At 46.0% G+C, this 18,336-nt stretch overlaps 1 protein-coding gene across 8 annotated transcripts in view; it reads left to right on the top strand.

The window, feature by feature from the left end:
* LOC103651852 (serine/threonine-protein kinase ATM) overlaps nt 1-18,336 on the top strand; it is a 126,612-nt gene that overhangs the window by 46,044 nt on the left and 62,232 nt on the right. For all 8 annotated transcript variants that reach the window (XM_020550152.1, XM_020550151.1, XM_020550150.1 and 5 more), the window contains exons 35-40: nt 3,018-3,159; nt 3,243-3,383; nt 3,498-3,596; nt 3,679-3,725; nt 5,782-5,980; nt 6,076-6,294. In XM_020550152.1, the coding sequence (XP_020405741.1) occupies nt 3,018-3,159; nt 3,243-3,383; nt 3,498-3,596; nt 3,679-3,725; nt 5,782-5,980; nt 6,076-6,294 (847 nt within the window). The remainder of the gene's footprint in view (nt 1-3,017; nt 3,160-3,242; nt 3,384-3,497; nt 3,597-3,678; nt 3,726-5,781; nt 5,981-6,075; nt 6,295-18,336) is intronic.

The raw sequence follows: 18,336 nt of genomic DNA, 5'->3' as shown, positions 1-18,336 counted from the left end.
CGCGCTTTTCTTCTCTCCTTTTCTTCTCTGCGCACTTTTCTTCTCTGCGCGCCTGTTCTCTGCGGCGCTTTTTTCTGCGCGCTTTTTTCTTCTCTGCGCGCGCCAGGCTATCCTCCCGCGCGCCAATTTCTTCTGCGCGCGCGCGACTTTTCCCGCCCGCCTTTTTTCCCACGCGCGCCTAGCACGCCTACGCCGCCGCCTTGGCTCCTGGGCGCGCGGAATCGACGTGGAATCGCCCCTCGACGCCGCCTAGGCGCTCCCAACGCCTAGCAGCCCGCCTACCCCCCTAGTCCAGGCGGGAGGCCGTGGCCTAGCGACTAGGCGCGCCTAGGCGCGTCGTAGTCGTGGATTTTCAAAACCCTGAACCATAACCACCGGGTGCGCAGGGCCCACCCGAAACGCTCCAAGTCAAGCACCCCTAGGCCTCCAAACTGAAGGGGTCGCTGCACATTCGCCCAGGATACTAGTAGGGGTGACAATGGGCTCTAAATTTTGCACTATAAGATTTAATGATCGGATCAGATTAGGATCGGGCCTTATTTCTATTCATTTTTGAACTAAAATTTATTTAAGGCCCTACCATTTTGTGAAGAAGCATTTGGATCATGATCCATTACCACCCCTAGATACTAGACAACATCCCCCACGAGCTTGCACTTGACCCTTCCACGGAAAACCTCTTCTAAGCTTATCAATTGATCTGATCATCCATCTCGGCAAGTCTAAAGCAGTCATTAAATGGATAAGAGTTGTGGTCAATACAGCTTTAACCACTACCAATCTGCCAGCACGATTCAAAAGTGGCGCCTTCCACCCAGGAAGCTTGGCCGCCACCTTGTCCACCAGGGGCATGAGCACAGCTTTCGGTGTTTTGCGAAGGGTGAGTGGGAGACCCAGGTAAGTGCATGGAAAGTTAGAGACTGTACAGGAAAGTTCACCAGACACCAAGGCAATATCCTCCTCAGAACATTGTATGAGCGCTGCAGCGCTCTTAGGCAGGTTGCAACTGAGGACGGAAACATGACCGAAACAATCTAAAATCCCCTTGACCATGCGCAGATCACTGCTGGCTGGTCTCACAGAGAGGACCACGTCATCATCATATAACGATATACGATGTAAACTGAGACCTCCATGAATAGGCTGCAAAAGGTTCTCTTGGCTGGCAGCTGAAACCAAGGAGTTAAGGACATCCATGACGAGAATAAAAAGCATGGGCGAGAGCGGGTCCCCTTGCCTAAGTCCACGGAGGTGAGAAATGGTCTGTCCGGGCTGCCCATTTATCAAGACCTGCGTAGATGCAGTGGAGAGGAGTAAGCTGATGAGATTACAGCACCTCCTGCCAAAGCCCAGGTGTTGCATGATTTCCAGCAAAAAAGACCATGAGACGGAATCAAAGGCTTTGGTCATGTCTAGCTTGAGCATCACATGGGGCTGCTTGCTTCTGTGCAGGGACCTTGCCAACTGATGAACCAGCAGGAAATTATCTTGAATGCTTCGACCTTTGATAACTGCTGTTTGGTTATTGGAAACCAGATCAGGGAGGTGCGGTGCCAGCCTATTCGCCAAAATCTTTGTGACTAACTTGGCAAAACTGTGGACTAAGCTGATCGGTCGGTAGTCTTTCACCGTGATGGCATCTTTTTTCGGGATCAGAGTGATGAAGGCTGAGTTCAGCAACCTGAGCTTGAAAACATGGCCTCTGTGGATGGCATCCAGAGCACGGAGCACATCGCTCCCAATGAATCTCCAACAAGACCTGTAGAACCTGCCGGTGAAACCATCGGGACCCGGGGCTTTGTCCAAAGGCATATCTTTAATCGTGGCCCAAACTTCCTCTGCCGTGAAGGGCTCATCAAGGTGTGTCAGGTTCATCTGTTGATGGTGGAAAGCAGCAAGGTTGAGAGAGAAGGTCCTCTCCTCCGCACACCCCAACAAATTACTGAAGAAATCAAATGTTGCTTCCTGCATGCCCTCCTGCGAGACCAGCAAACTGTCCTCTATTTGAAATTTGGCAATGAAATTTTTCTTCTTCCTGAAACGTGAGTGCTGATGGAAGTATGCTGTATTGGCATCCCCTTCTTTAGGGCTGATTTGGTGACAAGGGATCACGGGGGGGTTGGAGGGGATTAAGGGGGAAATTAGTCCATTTCCCCCTCAATCCCCTCCAATCCTCCCGTGATCCCCTTGTCACCAAATCAGCCTTTAAGGTGCAGCACTCTAGATCGCTGCCTAGCAATTGTACGTTCCAGGGACGCCAGGCCCAGACAGTGCAATTTAAGCTTCTTCTGTAGCCACTCCTCGCCTTGTGGTAGCACACGGGAGTCTCTTGCAATTTCCAGTTGATGCAGAATTTCTTTTGCCATTGCTAACTGAATTTTGACGTTCCCGATTTTGCGTTGATTCACTGATCAGTATTTATTTATTTTAATAAAAATAAAAAAAGTTATGGTAAGGTTTATGATCTATGGATTATTGGAATATGTGCAAAAGCACCTTGTCAAGGCCTAAGGAGGCCCATGGAGGGGCTGCGGCAGTAGCAGCCATGGCCATGGGTCCTCCAAGGGGGATTAGATAAGTATAGTTAGAGATAAGATTAGAAGATTGATTGAGATTATCTAGGAGATTATCTAGGAAGGTTATTAATTAGTAGTTTGTTGAGAGTTTTAAGGAGGTAAGGATCTCTAGCTAGACAGGGGCGACCAGCTGGCCTAGTTATGTAATCAATAGATGAGAAATAAAGTAGGCAAAAAATTAGAAGGAAGAAACCCTCCTCTTGCTTGGTCGTGGGCAGAGGCCCCCGGCCGACGTTTCTGCCCATCGATACCCCTCTCCATTTCCTCACCGATCTAGCGACCATAACACACCTCCCTTTATAAGACAATGTACTCATAAGTGCAATTGTTTATTGTTATGTTCTATTGACATGATAGCAATATGTTAAGAGGTTATTGTGTTGTGTGTTTATCCTGTCTTATATTAACCTGAACATTTGATATTGTATGTTTCTACTGCAGCTATATTATTTCTATAGTGGGGAACTATATTCAGCAAAAACCACTGCAAGGCCAGTGCTGTAATATTTTGTCTAAATTGTTGGCTGCTTTTGATGGAAACACCTCTGCTGAAACCCTGCAAGTGCTTGGCAGACAGCTTCAGGTGGATTTTACAAACACTAATCCGAAAAAACAATTGTTTAATGAACTTCTGTTTGCTCAGCACTTACAACTGAACTGTCACAGGTAGTAGTTCCAAAATTAATTTTTTCCTGCCTAATTAATGAGAAAGAAGAAAGAAGTGGTACTGAAGATTCATCAAGAGTTCTTTCTTTACTCCATCAATTGACAGTGGAGATTGATCCTCTGCTTTATGATTACATAAGAGTATGCTTCATCTTCTCTACATATATAATTGCATTCTTAGTTCTTACTGGTATCTGTGTGTTGTTATTAAGCGTAATTTATGTTTGGTTTATTTTGTTTTGACTGGTCGTACAGGAGTTAGAACCACTTCCTGATCTTGATTGCTTGAAAGATGTACAGGAGTTTCATGCTTCACTTTCTGCCTCACATTCTTCAAGGAATCAGTTCTTAAAGGTCTTATTTTTCCCATTCCTTTCTTTTCTTTTTTTAATTTATGTTCATTATGAGCTGACTCATCACTTTTGACTTCCTGTAGTTTGTTAATAAGGCTCCTTATTTACCACCAGAACTATTTTTGTTGAGGTAATATTTCCTTGGTGTAATTTCATCCATACCATCATTTGATACCACCAGTCTGTGTCAGTGACATGTAGGGGTCTGGTTCTACATGTAGCATGTTGTACATGTGGGTTATGGTCCTACATGTAGCGTGTTGTGTGGTATTTGCATCCATACCACCATTTCAGTGCAGTTTTTTTCCCCTCAAACATGCATGAGATTTGCATATCTTTATATCAAGAAAGGCGCTAGGGTTTAAAAACCCCATACAAAAAACACACACACACTCCTAGGACAACTCAAGAACATACACATTTGGCGATACAGAATAAAAACTCGACTGGTAGGGGAAAGACCGCCCCCACGGTATTATATTAAGAGGAAGCTCAATCGGAGCCCTGACCGAGAAAGGTCACGAAATCTGGCCCTCCGTGCAGCAAGAGAGTCTGCTCCCTATAGGTCGGAGTTTTACTCGTGCTTTGAGCCTTCCCAGCCCCTACACGAGGATCCGCCCCCGTAGGTCAATCCCTCTCATGTGCACACAACCGAGGGAACCAGCGAGTGACCTTTTTTAACCTCAGCCTGAAATTCGCTCCCACTGGGATTTGAACTCAGTTCCTAAGGACTGTTACTCAGAACACCTCACCAACTCAGCTAGAGGCCCTTTCTCTTGGCGATACAGAATAGATCAACCCAACCCAAAAAAGTAAAGCTCATTTCTTCTACTTTGTCATTCGTTTGAGCCTGTTGGAGAATATAAGTGAATTGCCCCCTAGCTGTTCCTATTAGCTTAGCCTTTTGGATTGAACTAGTTGGTGCATGCGACTTAAAATGGTATAAGAACCAAAGGTTTCGAGTTTGAATCCTGGTTAGCACTAAAATAAAATAATTGTTGCTCGCTCGTATTCCATGTCTGGGACCTAAGAGAGGCTCGATGTGAGGGAGAGTGTTAGAGAATATGAGTTGCCTAGCTCTTTCTATCAGCTTAAGCTTTTGCGTTAAAGTGGTTGGTGCATGCAACTTAATAGATCCCACCAGTCATCAAAGGAAGTGGCATCAGACTGGAGTTGAAATGTAACACAATCAGTTGTTCCTCTCTGCCCACATAGCCTGCATATTTCATTACCTGTTGATTTCCTCCTTGTGAGATGTCCAGCTGATTGAATTTTATCATGAAAGACGGTTAGAAAATTTAGAACTCGTGGGAATTTTAGTCCTCTACCCCATCATTTATTGATTGCTACCTTCCAAAGGTCATAACTCTGTCTCTATACAACGATCTTGTACTGAATTTCACAGATTTTTCTAGCTAGCACTTGATCTCAGACCATCTGTCAAATTGACATGTTCCAACTTTTGTATCATTTCTTTCCATTCGACCATCTCCACATGGCCAGTGTTCTTCTAATGCTTAATGTCCATCTATATTTTTATAGTGTTTGCCACTTTTTTTAGCAAACACAAATGAGAGCCATGTATCATTATTCATTATATTAAGAAGGAAAATGGGGTAATAACTATGAACTAATAGAACACACACACACACCCTTAACACACAAGCAAAATGACCCAACTTTAACTCATTCATCTGCACGGCGAGGAAGTAATTGATACCTTAGATTTAGCCACTCAAATATTAGTGTTAGAACAAATTCCAAATAAATGTTTGGACCCAGCTCGAAATTGTACTAAGGCTTATCCATCCTATCTCTCATTACATCTCCTAATTCAAACATCACTATATGAACAGTGCAGTCTACCGATCATATGCACGATTTGGTTGAGATAACCTAACCACGTGTATTCCGAAAACCTGTTCCTTAAAGCTCTTCTCACATTCTTAAATGAACCCATAAGATAGCGTTGTTTTATTTCCAAACAAGCTGGCCAAAATTGTGACCTCACACTTCTTTCATTTCTTATACTTTCAAAATATAACACTTCCTATATTTTGTATTATTATTTTTCTTTTCCAATGCAAATTATGTTAGCCTAGACCCTTATGGTATTGTATTATTATTTTTCTTTTCCAAACACGTTTCTATTGTTATAACACTTCTTTCATTTCTTATACTTTCAGTCTTCGTGCGTATCACAAAAAGTTATTTTTGGGAGAAATCATTCGTAGAAGTGACCTATCTGCGGCTGATACAAACATGGTTAGCTGCTGGCATAGTGACCCAGATGTCATTTCTGCTGTATGGGCTCTTGTTGACATTTGTAGCTCATCATCTGTAGCAAATGAAGCTTCTTGGGTGCTTGCTGATTTTATCTCTAGGGTATGTTTTTGGCCTTAATCTTTTCTGATGCTACAGTATGTTGGTGATGTACAATTTTTCATCTCAGTCAGTTGATTTCTTTAATGCTAGCGCAGGCTGGTATATCTGATGCACATCAAGTAATATTCCGTCTGCCAACTACCACCGAAAATTATTCTTTACAACTACATACTGGTTCTGCTTCCAAGGAGGATAAATTATCCACAAACTATGGTATTTCTGATGATGTTCTGGTTGGGCTTTTGAAACTCTTGAAGACTTATTTATCTGATGAATCTGTTGAAATAATAGATGCTGCTTCACAAACACTGAGGGTATGCCATTAAATTGCACACTTATTAATTGCTGGGCACAATTCCTGTTAGACATATGTGTGTGTCATAGGTGTAATGAGCTTAGGCCCAATTTATATAGCTTTCTATCTATTAATACAACAACCCTACTCTAAATAGGGTTAGGGGTTTCTATTCTATCCAACATGGTTACTGCCACTCTCTCCTCCCTCCTCCCCTTCCCATAGCCGCCAGGGCCATCCGCTGACTTCTCCCCCCAATGCCGGCAATGGTCGACAACCCCACCCCCTTCTCCCTCCCTACACCACACCTGGGCTTCCATGGTTGTGGTTGCAACCCCTCATCCCGCACTAGCCGCCGCTCCACCCTCGGTCGTGCCCCTCCTCCCCTCGTCTACCCCCATCCAAGATGCAGTCGCGAGCCCGACTTGCCCATGCCCTAACCTCCCCAACGCTCGGCCCTGTGGCCACCTCCCACCCGCGTGCTTGGCTGCCATGCCCGCGGCCGACCTCCTCCCGCCTTCGCCAACGCCTGACAAGGCTGCGATAGTGGTCATGAACCCAGTTCTCTGTGAGAGGTTTGCCACCATTCGCTCTCCTTCATCGTCAACCATGCTCGCCATTAGTCTGCTCGCCACTAGTGGCCATCTGAGCAACTCTTTGGGTGTGCCTCCCCTGACTCTCCTCGTATCATGTGTCTTTGCAACCCACTACTGCTACTCCCACCGACTGGGTTGCTGACTCTGGCGCCTCGTACCACACCATTCTTGACCTCGATACTATCTCTTTATCTCATCCCCACAACACCACCTTCCCTTCTTCCGTCATTTTCGGTAATGGGTCAACTCTGCCTGTCACCTCAGTAGGTAATACAGTCATACGTGGTCTATTGTACCTCAACAACATACTTGTTTCCCCCGACATCGTACACAACCTTCTCTTGGTTCGTCGCTTCACCACTAACAACCACTGTTCTATGGCGTTCGATCTCTAGGGGCTCACCACACGGGATCTTTTCACATGCGGTGGTCGCTCGATGCGACAACACATGTCCCATGTATCCTATTCGTTTCCCCACCCCACCTCCCTCATCCCGTGTTGCCACACCCTACGCCCTTGCTGTCGCTGTCTCGGCTCCACTTGGCACCTTTGTCTTGGGCCCCCAACCACAACGTTCTCTCCAGACTCTCGAGCACCTCGACCATCTCTTGCCCCCATGACAACCTTGCCTCGCCATGCCATGCTTGTCAGCTTGGACACCACATTGGCTTACCCTTACCCTCTTCCATGTCTCGAACCGCTTGCCCCTTTGATCTTGTCCACTGTGACCTTTGAACATTCTCGCTACCAAGCATTTCTGGTTACAACTACTATCTGGTCATCCTAGATGACTTCTCTCACTACCTGTAAGTCAGAGACCTTTGCCACCCTATCTCACTTCTTCCCATGGGTGTTGAATCAATTTGGTTGCACCATCGGGCGTTCAGCGTGACAACAGGCGGGAGTTCGATAACTTCATGTCTCATGCCATCTCTCTCACGCGGTGTGCACCTGCGGATGTCGTGTCCGTACACCTCTCAGAATGGCAAGGCCGGGAGCATGATTTGCGCCATCACTAACCTCATTGGAAGCCTCCTGTTTTAGGCCTCCCTTCCTGCTCGTTACTAGGATGGGGGTCTCCACACTGACACTGCCACCTACCTCCGGATTCGCCTCCCCTGTAAGGCGGCTAGTCATCTCACTCCTTTTTTCGTCATCTTCAGCACCACACCTTTTTAAACGCACTCTGCGTCTTTTGCTGCGCCTGCTATACTAACACCTCCGCCACCGCTCCCCACAAACTTGCGCCCTGCTCCACTTGCTGCATTTTCCTCGGGAACTCTGATCATAAGGGGTACTAGTGCCTCGATCGTCTGACCCATCGCATCATCTCTCGACATGTTGTTTCTGATGAGGACACTTTCCCCCTTGTTAGTTCCCCACCTCCTGACCTCGACTCTCCTCGATGTCGATTCCGTCGACGTCCCTCTCTCCTTACCATCGGTCCCGGCGACCTCCTTCGTGCCCTACGTGGCACCGTCACCTTTGACTGCGCCTAATGTGGCCCTGTCAGTTTTGATGGCGCCATGCATGGGTCATCGCCTTCGACGTGCCATGCACGACCTCGTCGCCTTCATTCATGCCACGTGCGGCCCCGTCACCTTCGAGCGCACCACGCTGATCGGTGGTGCTCACGACCGCCACCACTCCGAGTCCCTTGCCTTGACCCTCCTTCGTTCGTACCGCGCTCGCCGATCCGCACTGGCGTCGTGCTATAAAGGAGTATGCGACCCTGTTTTCCAACCACACCTAAGACTTGGTGCCATGTCCCCTTGGCACTAACATTGTCACCTACAAGTGGATTTTTTGTCACTATATCAAGGTCGATTGTCGGCTTCCACTCTTGCCATTCCTCATACGACGTCAATGCCATCAAGATTCTTAGTTGGAGCGCGAGTGAGCGGGTACACTGCCGCAATGATTGACTCCCCCCTAAAATTTGGCCGACAGATCCCTCCGTTTCAGCAGTGCGTGTGCTACCGCTAACACTGACTGGTTTGGACACTCCACCATATCGTTCTGTTGTGGTATGTAGGGCACAATAAGCTGATGCAAGATGCATGGTCACTGCAGTGTTTCGCGAACTTGGTGGAGGTGAATCACTCGAGCTTCCTTTCGCATTTTGCTTTTGCCATTGTTTGAACTTATCGGATTGAGTCACCCGCACGACCCTTGATAGAGAGCAACACCGCCAACATATAGTGAATGTGGTCGTTAACGAGTAGCACGAAGTAACGACGTCCATCGGGAGTAGGTGTAGAGATGGGCCCACAGACATCACCATGGACAAGATCGAATGATTGCTGCACGCTGTACTTGGCCTTCTTTAGGATGGGCACACATCTCTTCTTTGTCGTAATGCCGGCGTCACAATGTTGATTGACATGCTCGAGCGTCAGCATTCCGCACACCATGTCATCCTTGGACATGCGTTGCAGGTAGTTGAAAGAGATGTGGTTGAGTGGATCATGACACCACTAGGAGACAACATTAACGTGGTGGGCGGCAAGGCACATCGAGCGCGTGGTGTTGTGGCGCAGAATGTAGAGGCGATGTTACCGTGTTGCACCTTGTTGAGGAGCATTGTTGCGGACCCCCAAATATGGAGCTCGTCGTCATTGATGTGCCGAGGCTAATGATGCAGTTGCGCAGGGGGAGATGAAGAAGACCTGTGTCGAGGTACCATCATTCAAGACGCTTGACATCGTCCTCTGTTGCTACAAGGAACACTTGTGTGTGTGGCTCATCGAGGCGAACACATTCTGGTGCGACCGAGAGTGTGCACACTTGCGCCATGAGTAGTGTCGGTTCATCGTCCTCCTCGTATGCATGGGTGAGGTGAGCCTACGCCTTCTTGGGTTTGGGGCAATCCTTTGCTCAATGCCCAAACCGACCAAAATCTCTACATTTATTGTGGTCTTCATGGTTTTTGCTACCCTTGGCATTGTCTTGTTGCCCCTGCTTCTTGTGGGGACTGCGCGGACGCCGCTGCGCATTGCCACTATACTTGGCAGTCTTGAGGCCACCGTCAACTTTTGACCTCTTTATTACCCGAGCGAGACATTGCTCCTCGAGTCCTCGATGAAGTATAGCTTCCCGCTGGAGAGGAGTGGTTCCTATGGTACGGTTTTTTTAGATAATGGAAACATAGTCTGACCTTGGCCTCAAACGAGGTTACGACCAATTATTACAACTGAAGGCAGCATATTGCTTTGACCCATCACACGACCTCACCAAAGAACACCAACTAAATCAAAGCTACTACAAAGTTAAATGCAACGAAGACCCCCATCCAAAATTGCGAAAGAACTGTAGTAGCACCAACTCCACATGACGACATGAAGACTTAATTAATTCTTGGTTAATTGCAGCACTACACCCCTAGTATGGATGATTCATTGTTCCAAGGATGGTGGGTACTATGATGCGCAAGGGAATAATTCCCTTATTGTGCTGGTGGCTATGGAAGCGGCGAAATGACTTTTTGAGGGGGCTTCTCCTAGCATCAATCATGTTATCCAAAACATCACGATGCTCATCGATGGTGCCTGGCGGGCACTGCGGTGCTGCGTGTTTTTAGCCTTGAAGCTGTTTGTTGCAGCTACGACTGCTGTTTCTATAGTAACATGTGAGATGGAGTTGCAGCCACTGCAGAAAAAGGGCTTCCGAACAGATTCCTTAGTGTTGGCTGTTAGCTTGATGAGTTTTTCCCTAGTTTGTTTAGATGGATCATTTCTTGTATTTTCGTTTTTGGCCAACAGATTGGAGAGAAGAGGCTTGAATCACCCTCCCAGGTGTCGGTGACGGTGGCTCGACGACGTCGGCGCACAGGTCCTGCCGGCGGCAGGGCGTGGCGGTTGAGGCGCGTAGGTCGTGGCGGCGGCGGCGAGCAAGTTGAAGGAGAGCCATGGGGAGGGAGGAGAATTGTGGGAGGGAGAGGGCGGACATAACGACCGATGACTGAGAGAATTGCTGGCGGCGGCTGATTGAGGGGTGTTGGGTGAGTAACCCTAAAACTGTTGGGCTAGATTTCTTATCTCATGGTTTGGGTCGAGAAAGTTGCGGACCGACTTCCTAATTGGCGTTGCTTAGTCTTGCTGGCAGGACAGCTATGATGCGCTTTGTGCTTTCAGCCATCCCGATCTACCTTCTCATAGCCATGAAAATCCCCAAGTGGGTGATTAATTCTATAGACAAGAGTCAGAGAGGATTTATTTGGAAAGGAAGAAAGGAGGTAAATGTGGCAATTGCCTTGTTTCGTGGGACATTGTTACAAGGCCTTTGAATCTCGGTGGGTTGGGATTTCTAACCTGTTGTACCAAAGTTGGGCGCTGCAAGCTAAATGGTTATGGTTAGAAAAAACTGATCCTAACAAGCCGTGGTCTGGTTTGGACTTGCCTATACAACATGTCAAGAGATTCTTTACTTCTTCAATTGTTACCCGGGTTGGTAATGGGTATAATACATTATTTTGGACAGGTTGGTTGTTGGATGGGTCTCGTATCCAAGATTTTGCCCCTGCTGTTGTGGCTAATGTTGGGAAACGAGCTATTTCTTCTAGAACGGTGGCCCATGCTCTTGAAAACTGGCAGTGGGCCAGTGACATTGAGACCCCTCTTAATTGTCTGGACTGCAGCAATATCTAAACATTTGGGATGCATTAAGGGGAGTGGTGCTCACTCAGGAGGCTGATTGACATGTGTGGATTCATTCTTCCTCTGGACAGTTCTCTTCGAAGTCGTGTTATAAAGCTTTCTTCATGGGTTCGATTACTTTCGAACCATGGAAGAGGTTATGGAAGACTTGGGCTCCACCCAAATGCAATTTTTTTCTTTGGTTGGCGATAAGAAATAAATGTTGGACAACTGATAGACTGCAGAAAAGAGGGATGGATTATCCTGAGGTTTGTCCTTTATGTGATCAAGATTCGGAGAATATCCAACACCTTTGCACTTGCATTTTTGCGCGGCAATTTTGGTACTACATTCTCTCTTCATTGGGACTGGCTAATCTTTCCCCTGCCTCTAATGAGTCCGCTTTTGCTGACTGGTGGGAGAAGGTGTGTAAGCAAGTGCACAAATCTAAAAGAAGAGGCTTTAACAGTATCATCATCTTGTGGGCTTGGTGTTTATGGCTTCATTGTAATAAGGCGGTTTTTGATGGTGTCGGACCTTCCATTCATGGAATAAAATCAGTTTTTTTGGATGAGTTTGAGTGCTGGAGGCTTGCCGGTGCTAGACATCTTGAGGCTTTGGGTCCTGGTGCTGCAATTTTCAGATCAAGGGTTCTATTGAGTGCTTAGTGAAGAGCAGTTGTGTGGGTGTGTGGCCTGCTGACACTTTTGCTGTTCTTCTTCTTTTGCGTGCTGCTGTTTTCATGCGCAGAAGGAGACTGCAGTTCTGTGCGTAGCAGGAATTGGTGGTCTTGTGTTTGGCCTATTTTGGCATTGTACTTTGGTCCATTTTGGACTGTTTTCTTCTCTTAATTTAATGATGCGCATCTCTCCTGCGCGTTCACGAAAAAAAAGATTGGGCTGACTAGTGGGCTTCTTTTTTTTCTTCTATTTATCTCTTTTACTAGGCTAAAATGGGCCTGCTAGGTCTTATAGGTATGCTATCTTGCTTATTACCTTGGAATTAGTGATATATAAATAATATTTGGTCTAATTTTACATATTTTTATATATAATTAAGGCGTCACCTCGCCTTACACCTTACCGCTTAAAAGGTAAAAGGGGGCGCTCGCCTTAACTCGCCTTACCGCCTTAATAACTATGTTCATGAGGAAAGGGAGAAATGACAAGTTGCTGGAGTAAGGGGCTTTTCTTTTTTAGCTGTTTCTTGTACTGCTATTGGAGGACTGTAGTTATTTTAGCAGTGTGTTTATGGATCGGTTTATGTATGCGTGTGTCTGGCCTCCGTAAGGAGTGGTTTGTATTGGGGTCCTCTTGGGCCCCCATCCTTTCTTTTTTAATATAATGGGGCGTAGTTCTCCTGCGCTTTTCAAGAAAAAAATGATGGTTCCCCTTCCACTATTTATTTTGGACCTTTCTCTATCTTTTTTTCTTGAACGTGCATGAGAGCTTTGCATCATTAAATTAAGAGAAGAAAATAGTCCAAAAAGGACGAAAGTACAATGCCTTAAAAGGCAGAACACTAGACCACCAAACTTCTGCTGCGCACAATACTCCAACATCCTTCTGCGCATGAAAACAACAGGACACAAAAGGAGGCAAACACCAAAAGTGCCAACAGGCTCCACACGCACACCTGCACTACACTACTCACCTAGAAGATCCCTGACCTAATAATGGCAGCACCTAGGCGCAAGCCCTCACGATGCTTGGCACCGGCTAGACTCCAACACTCTAACTCATCCAAGAAAAGATGCACAGTTCTCCTGCTTGTCCAAGAAAAAAACACCCCCTTTCAAACTCATGATGGAAGTGGAGGATCTAAAGCATTTAGTTTGATCAAATGAATCCTATGGTGCTCTCAAGTCTGTGCTTTAGTGAAAAAATCAGTTAACTGCAACTCAGGAGGCACATACTGTTGACAATTAGATAGAGTAAAGACGACATCCACACCAATATGTTTGGTAACCTTGGATTAGAGTCTAATATCATTCCACACCAATAGGAGCCTCATGGGCCATATGGGCCTATATTAGATGGACATTCGTATACTTAACATGTGTGCAGCTAAGGTGTCCGACCCATCCAGTTCTGACCCCGTGGAATAATGCTGTCGGAGCTTGTGAGGCTGCCCTCCCGCATAAGTCGGAGGGTGGCAGGTGCTAGTGCTTAATTCAAGCTGCAGGATTTGGAGAGTAGGGCGGTCAAGAAAGCTATGAAGTCTTTTAAAGTGATCAATGATGCTGATGGTTGCAGTCAACAAACTTTGGAAGATTTTGCTAAAGTTTTCAAACATCCCCTGTCTCAATGTCAGGTTGAGGCCTTGTCTGCCTTATTTGGGTGGTCTGTTCCTGTGGAGGTCAGCTTTCAGTGAGTTTTGGCTCCTGCCGTAGTTTTCTCTCTTAGTTCTGTCCAATGGATCCGTCAAAAATTATGTTTTGGAAATTGGAATGTTAGAGGGTTGAACTCCGCTGCGTGACAAAATCTAGTCAGAGAGTTAGCGTCTTCTGCGGGGGTTGATATAATCTGTCTACAAGAAACTAAAATGGGTGAGGTTAATAGGTGGACAATGTTGTCTATGCTTGGCACAAATTTCAGTGATTGGATGTCTCTACCTTCGGTAGGTGCAAGGGGTGGCGTGCTGGTAGCGTGGAAAAGACACTTGGTCCCCACTGGTCAAAAAAGAGTGGATAATAATAGTATCTCCATCCAATTTTTTATTTCTGGAGAGAATACTTGGTGGCTCACATATGTTTATGGGCCGCAAAATAATGAGGAATTTTTTTTATTCCTTCATGAGCTCAGAGAGATTAGGGCAGTTTGTGATGGCCCTTGGATAGTGGCAGGGGATTTCAACCTTATTTATAAAGCTTGAGATAAGAATACTTCCAACTTAAATAGGCCTATGATGGGCCGTTTCAGAAGACTGATTGATGATCTCGCTTTGAAGGAAATACCTCTGCTTGGCCGCAAATTTACATGGTCAAATTAGCAAGCTGCTCTGGTGCTGGTGAAACTGGATAGGGTTTTCTCTACAATTGACTGGGAGGGGCTCTTTCCCAATATCCTGCTTCAAAGCACAGCTTCTGAAGACTCAGATCATTGTCCGCTTCTTTTGGGCCTTCGGGACAATAGGTCCTTTATGCAGCGTTTTCATTTTGAGGCGTTCTGGACTAAGCTAGAGGGTTTCCAGGATGCTGTTAAGTCTGCTTGGGGTTTGGTTCCAACTTCAGATTGCCCTTTTCAGACCTTGGTTTTGAAGCTAAAGGCCACTGCCAGGGGTCTCCATGCTTGTAGTGCAAGCAGGTTGGTCATGTTCAGTCCCAGTTGGCGCTAGCGAGGGAGGTTCTTCATAGATTTGAGGTTGCACAAGATGGAAAACAGTTGACTCCCGCAGAGAACTGGCTGAAATCTAGACTAAAGAAGCATATTTTAGGGTTGTCATCCATCAAGTGCTCTATAGCACGTTTAAGATCGAGTATTTCTTGGCTCAAGGTAGGTGATGCTAATACCAAGCTGTTTCACTTGCATGCCCGTCACCGCAATTTTTTTGTGTGTGGCTAAATTAGTTGATGGCGATAGAATCCTCACTGGTCATGAAGATAAAGCCTCCCTGATTCATCAGTTCTACTCCAATCTCATGGGCTCTTGTTTGGGCAGGGATCCGACTATCAATCTCGACGAAATTGGCATGCCATCTTTCGACCTTTCTGAGCTTGATGCCCCATTCACTGAGCAGGAGGTCTGGGATACCATTAAAATGCTGCCTTCCGATAAGGCGCCGGGTCCAGATGGTTTTATTAGGCGTTTTTATAAATCTTGCTGGAGTATCATCAAGAGGGATGTTATGAGAGCTGTTTCTGCCATTTGGGCCCGTAAGTTTAGCAATCTTGGCAAACTGAACACATCTTACATTATTCTGTTACCAAAGAAGGAAGGGGCTGATCAAGTCAAAGATTTCAGACCAGTTAGTCTGGTGCACAATTTTGCCAAGCTATTTACCAAGTTGCTGCCTTCGAGACTGGCCAAAAAGGCTAAATAGTATGATCTCACGAAACCAGAGTGCCTTCATTAAAGGACGTTTTATCTAGGAAAACTTCTTGCTTGTGCAGCAAACTGCTAGAGCCTTCCATCAACATAAAAATGCTAGATTATTTCTCAAGTTTGACATTACCAAGACATTTGATTCGGTCTCTTGGCCCTTCGTTATTGAGGTTCTGCAAAATTTAGGCTTTGGGCTAATTTGGAGGGAGATTATCTGTGGGCTATTGGCCTCATCCACGACTCAAGTCATGCTGAATGGTATCGTGCACAGGCGGGGAATACGTCAGGGGGATCCCCTTTCCCCATGCTCTTTATTATAGCTATGGATGCCTTGGGCTATCTCTTATCTAAAGCAGAGGAGGATGGTTTGCTGCAGGAGCTTTCAAGCAGACATAGATATAATCGGATCAATCTATATGCTGATGATGTGGCTATTCTCGTGCATCCCTCAAGTTCTGATATTGCTGCTACCTTGGAGATTCTAGGCTTATTTGGAGCAGCCTCAGGTCTGCATAACAATAATCGGAAATCTAGTGTGTTTCCTATCCAATGTTCTGAAGAGGATGTGGCGGCGGCCCATGAATGGTTGCATTGCGAGTTTGCTTCCTTCACTTGTCGATACCTGGGTTTACCTCTCTCTCTCTCCGCGTAATTACAAAGGGGCAAGCTCAACCAATTGTGGACAGGATAGCAGACCAACTTGTAGGATGGAAGGCTGAGTTGATGACTAGAGCCGGAAGGAGAGTGCAAGTCCAATATGTCCTCACTGGTGCGTTGGTTTATTTGGCAATGGCAATTGATGTTCCTCAAAGTGCCCTCATGGCCATTGATAAGATCCGCAGAGGTCTCCTTTGCAGAGGTCGAAAAGATGCAAAAGAAGGACATTGTCTTGTTGCTTGGGGAAGGGTATGCAGACCTCTACATTTTGGTGGATTGGGAATCTCCAATCTTAAGGAATTATGTTGGGCTTTACGTATGCGATGTCTTTGGCTTCAAAAAACGGATCCAGATCTTCCTTGGTCTTTGTTTCCCATTCAGGTTCCTAGCAAATTCCAGGACTTCTTCAGCACGGTGTTGATATCTGAGGTAGGGAATGGAGCGTCTACCCTTTTTTGGACCGACAAGTGGCTACATGGGCATAGACTAGGGGATACGGTCCCAAGGCTGTTCGCTGCTATCCCAAACAGAATAGTGAAAACAAGGACGATTCAAGAGGTTCTTCAAAATAGGAAATGGATTGGGGATATTAAAGGGGCCCTCACTATTGGTGTTTTGGTGGATTACCTGCAGCTTTGGGAGATGTTGGAAGGTTTTCAACTACAGCCGGACACTCAGGATAGGCATATTTTCACTCTATCCGCTAGCTTGATCTACTCGATAAAGGCTGCTTATGAAGGGCTGTTCATCAGGTCGGTGTCCTTTCCTCATCATGACAGAGTATGGAAAACGTGGGCGCCCCAAAATGTCGTTTTTTCCTTTGGTTAGCAGCGCTTAAAAAATGTTGGACAACTGACATGCTTGCTAAGAGAAACCTTGATCATCATGAAAAATGTCCCCTTTGTGATCAAGTTGAGGAAACCCTGGATCACATCCTTGTTGCCTGCGTCTTCACAAGAGATTTTTGGTTTTCTTGGCTTGGACTTTTTGGTTTGCATGACCTTTCACCGCAACCTGAGACAGTCTCCTTCTGGAGCTAGTGGGAGTGTTTTTTTTTCTCGAATACGCATGAGGGTTGCGTATCATTAAATTAAAGTAGAGTGAAAAAGGGCCTGTGGCCCGGGACAAACAGAACACACACAACACAAACACACACTTACCCTTACAAAACACACACCGCACAGACACATACGACACACCTACACCCCAGTCGTTTAATAGGCTATAAGACTTTCCTTTCTCTATCCAGGGTCAAAAAGAGAGCGCATGTTCTTGGCTCCAGCAGAAAGCCACAATCTCATCTTGTCTTTAAATCCGTCCTCTAAGGTAGTAAGGCAGGGTCGAGCTCCTTCAAAAACACACCTGTTTCGCTGCTTCCAAATACTCCAAGCCCCAAGGATTACCATACTATTAAACCCCTTTCTTTTGCTCTTGGGAATCTTGGATGAAGCCTTTCTCCACCATTCAGCAAAAACTGAATCTCTTCTCTTAGGACCCACAGAAGAGAGACCAATTGGAGTTAAAATATTATGCCAAAACTGTCTTGTGAAGACGCAATTAGATAGAATATGCTGCACAGTTTTGTCTTCTTGGTCACATAGAACACAATTTTCAGGATGATCAAGCCCCCCTTTTTTTAAGTCTGTCTGCTGTCCAACATTTGTTATTTGTGGGAGTGTAACAATGCAACTGTTGGTAGTCTCATTAACAAAGGATTGGACTCTCTTATTACATTGGGAGCTTGGACAATTTGGAATCACAGAAACAAGTGTGTCTTTGATCGTTTAGCCCCCAGTTTGGCACAGGTGCTTAGGCAAGCAGGGGAGGAGTGTGATTTATGGGTGGCTTAGCCAAGGGTATCTCAGGTGCTGAATGGGGTGGTTAGTCGGTTGTAGCTCTGGTTGTGTGAATGAGTGTGTTTAGGTTCCTTAGTTTTTGGCCTGCTTGATGGGGTTTGTATTAGAGTTTGAGTTTGTCCTTTTCTCCTTAATATAAAGATGCGCAGTTATCCTGCGCGTTCGAGAAAAAAACATGTTCTTTTGTAGATGGAGCAGAAGTTTTTGAATACCCACACTTCGAAAAAAGGGTTAAGAACCCTTAACAAAGCCACACACCCATACCACTTACATT

This window comes from Zea mays, chromosome 3 (genome assembly GCF_902167145.1).
Source record: "Zea mays cultivar B73 chromosome 3, Zm-B73-REFERENCE-NAM-5.0, whole genome shotgun sequence".
Classification (NCBI taxonomy): domain Eukaryota; kingdom Viridiplantae; phylum Streptophyta; class Magnoliopsida; order Poales; family Poaceae; genus Zea; species Zea mays.
This window is presented reverse-complemented; position numbering and strand designations above follow the sequence as displayed.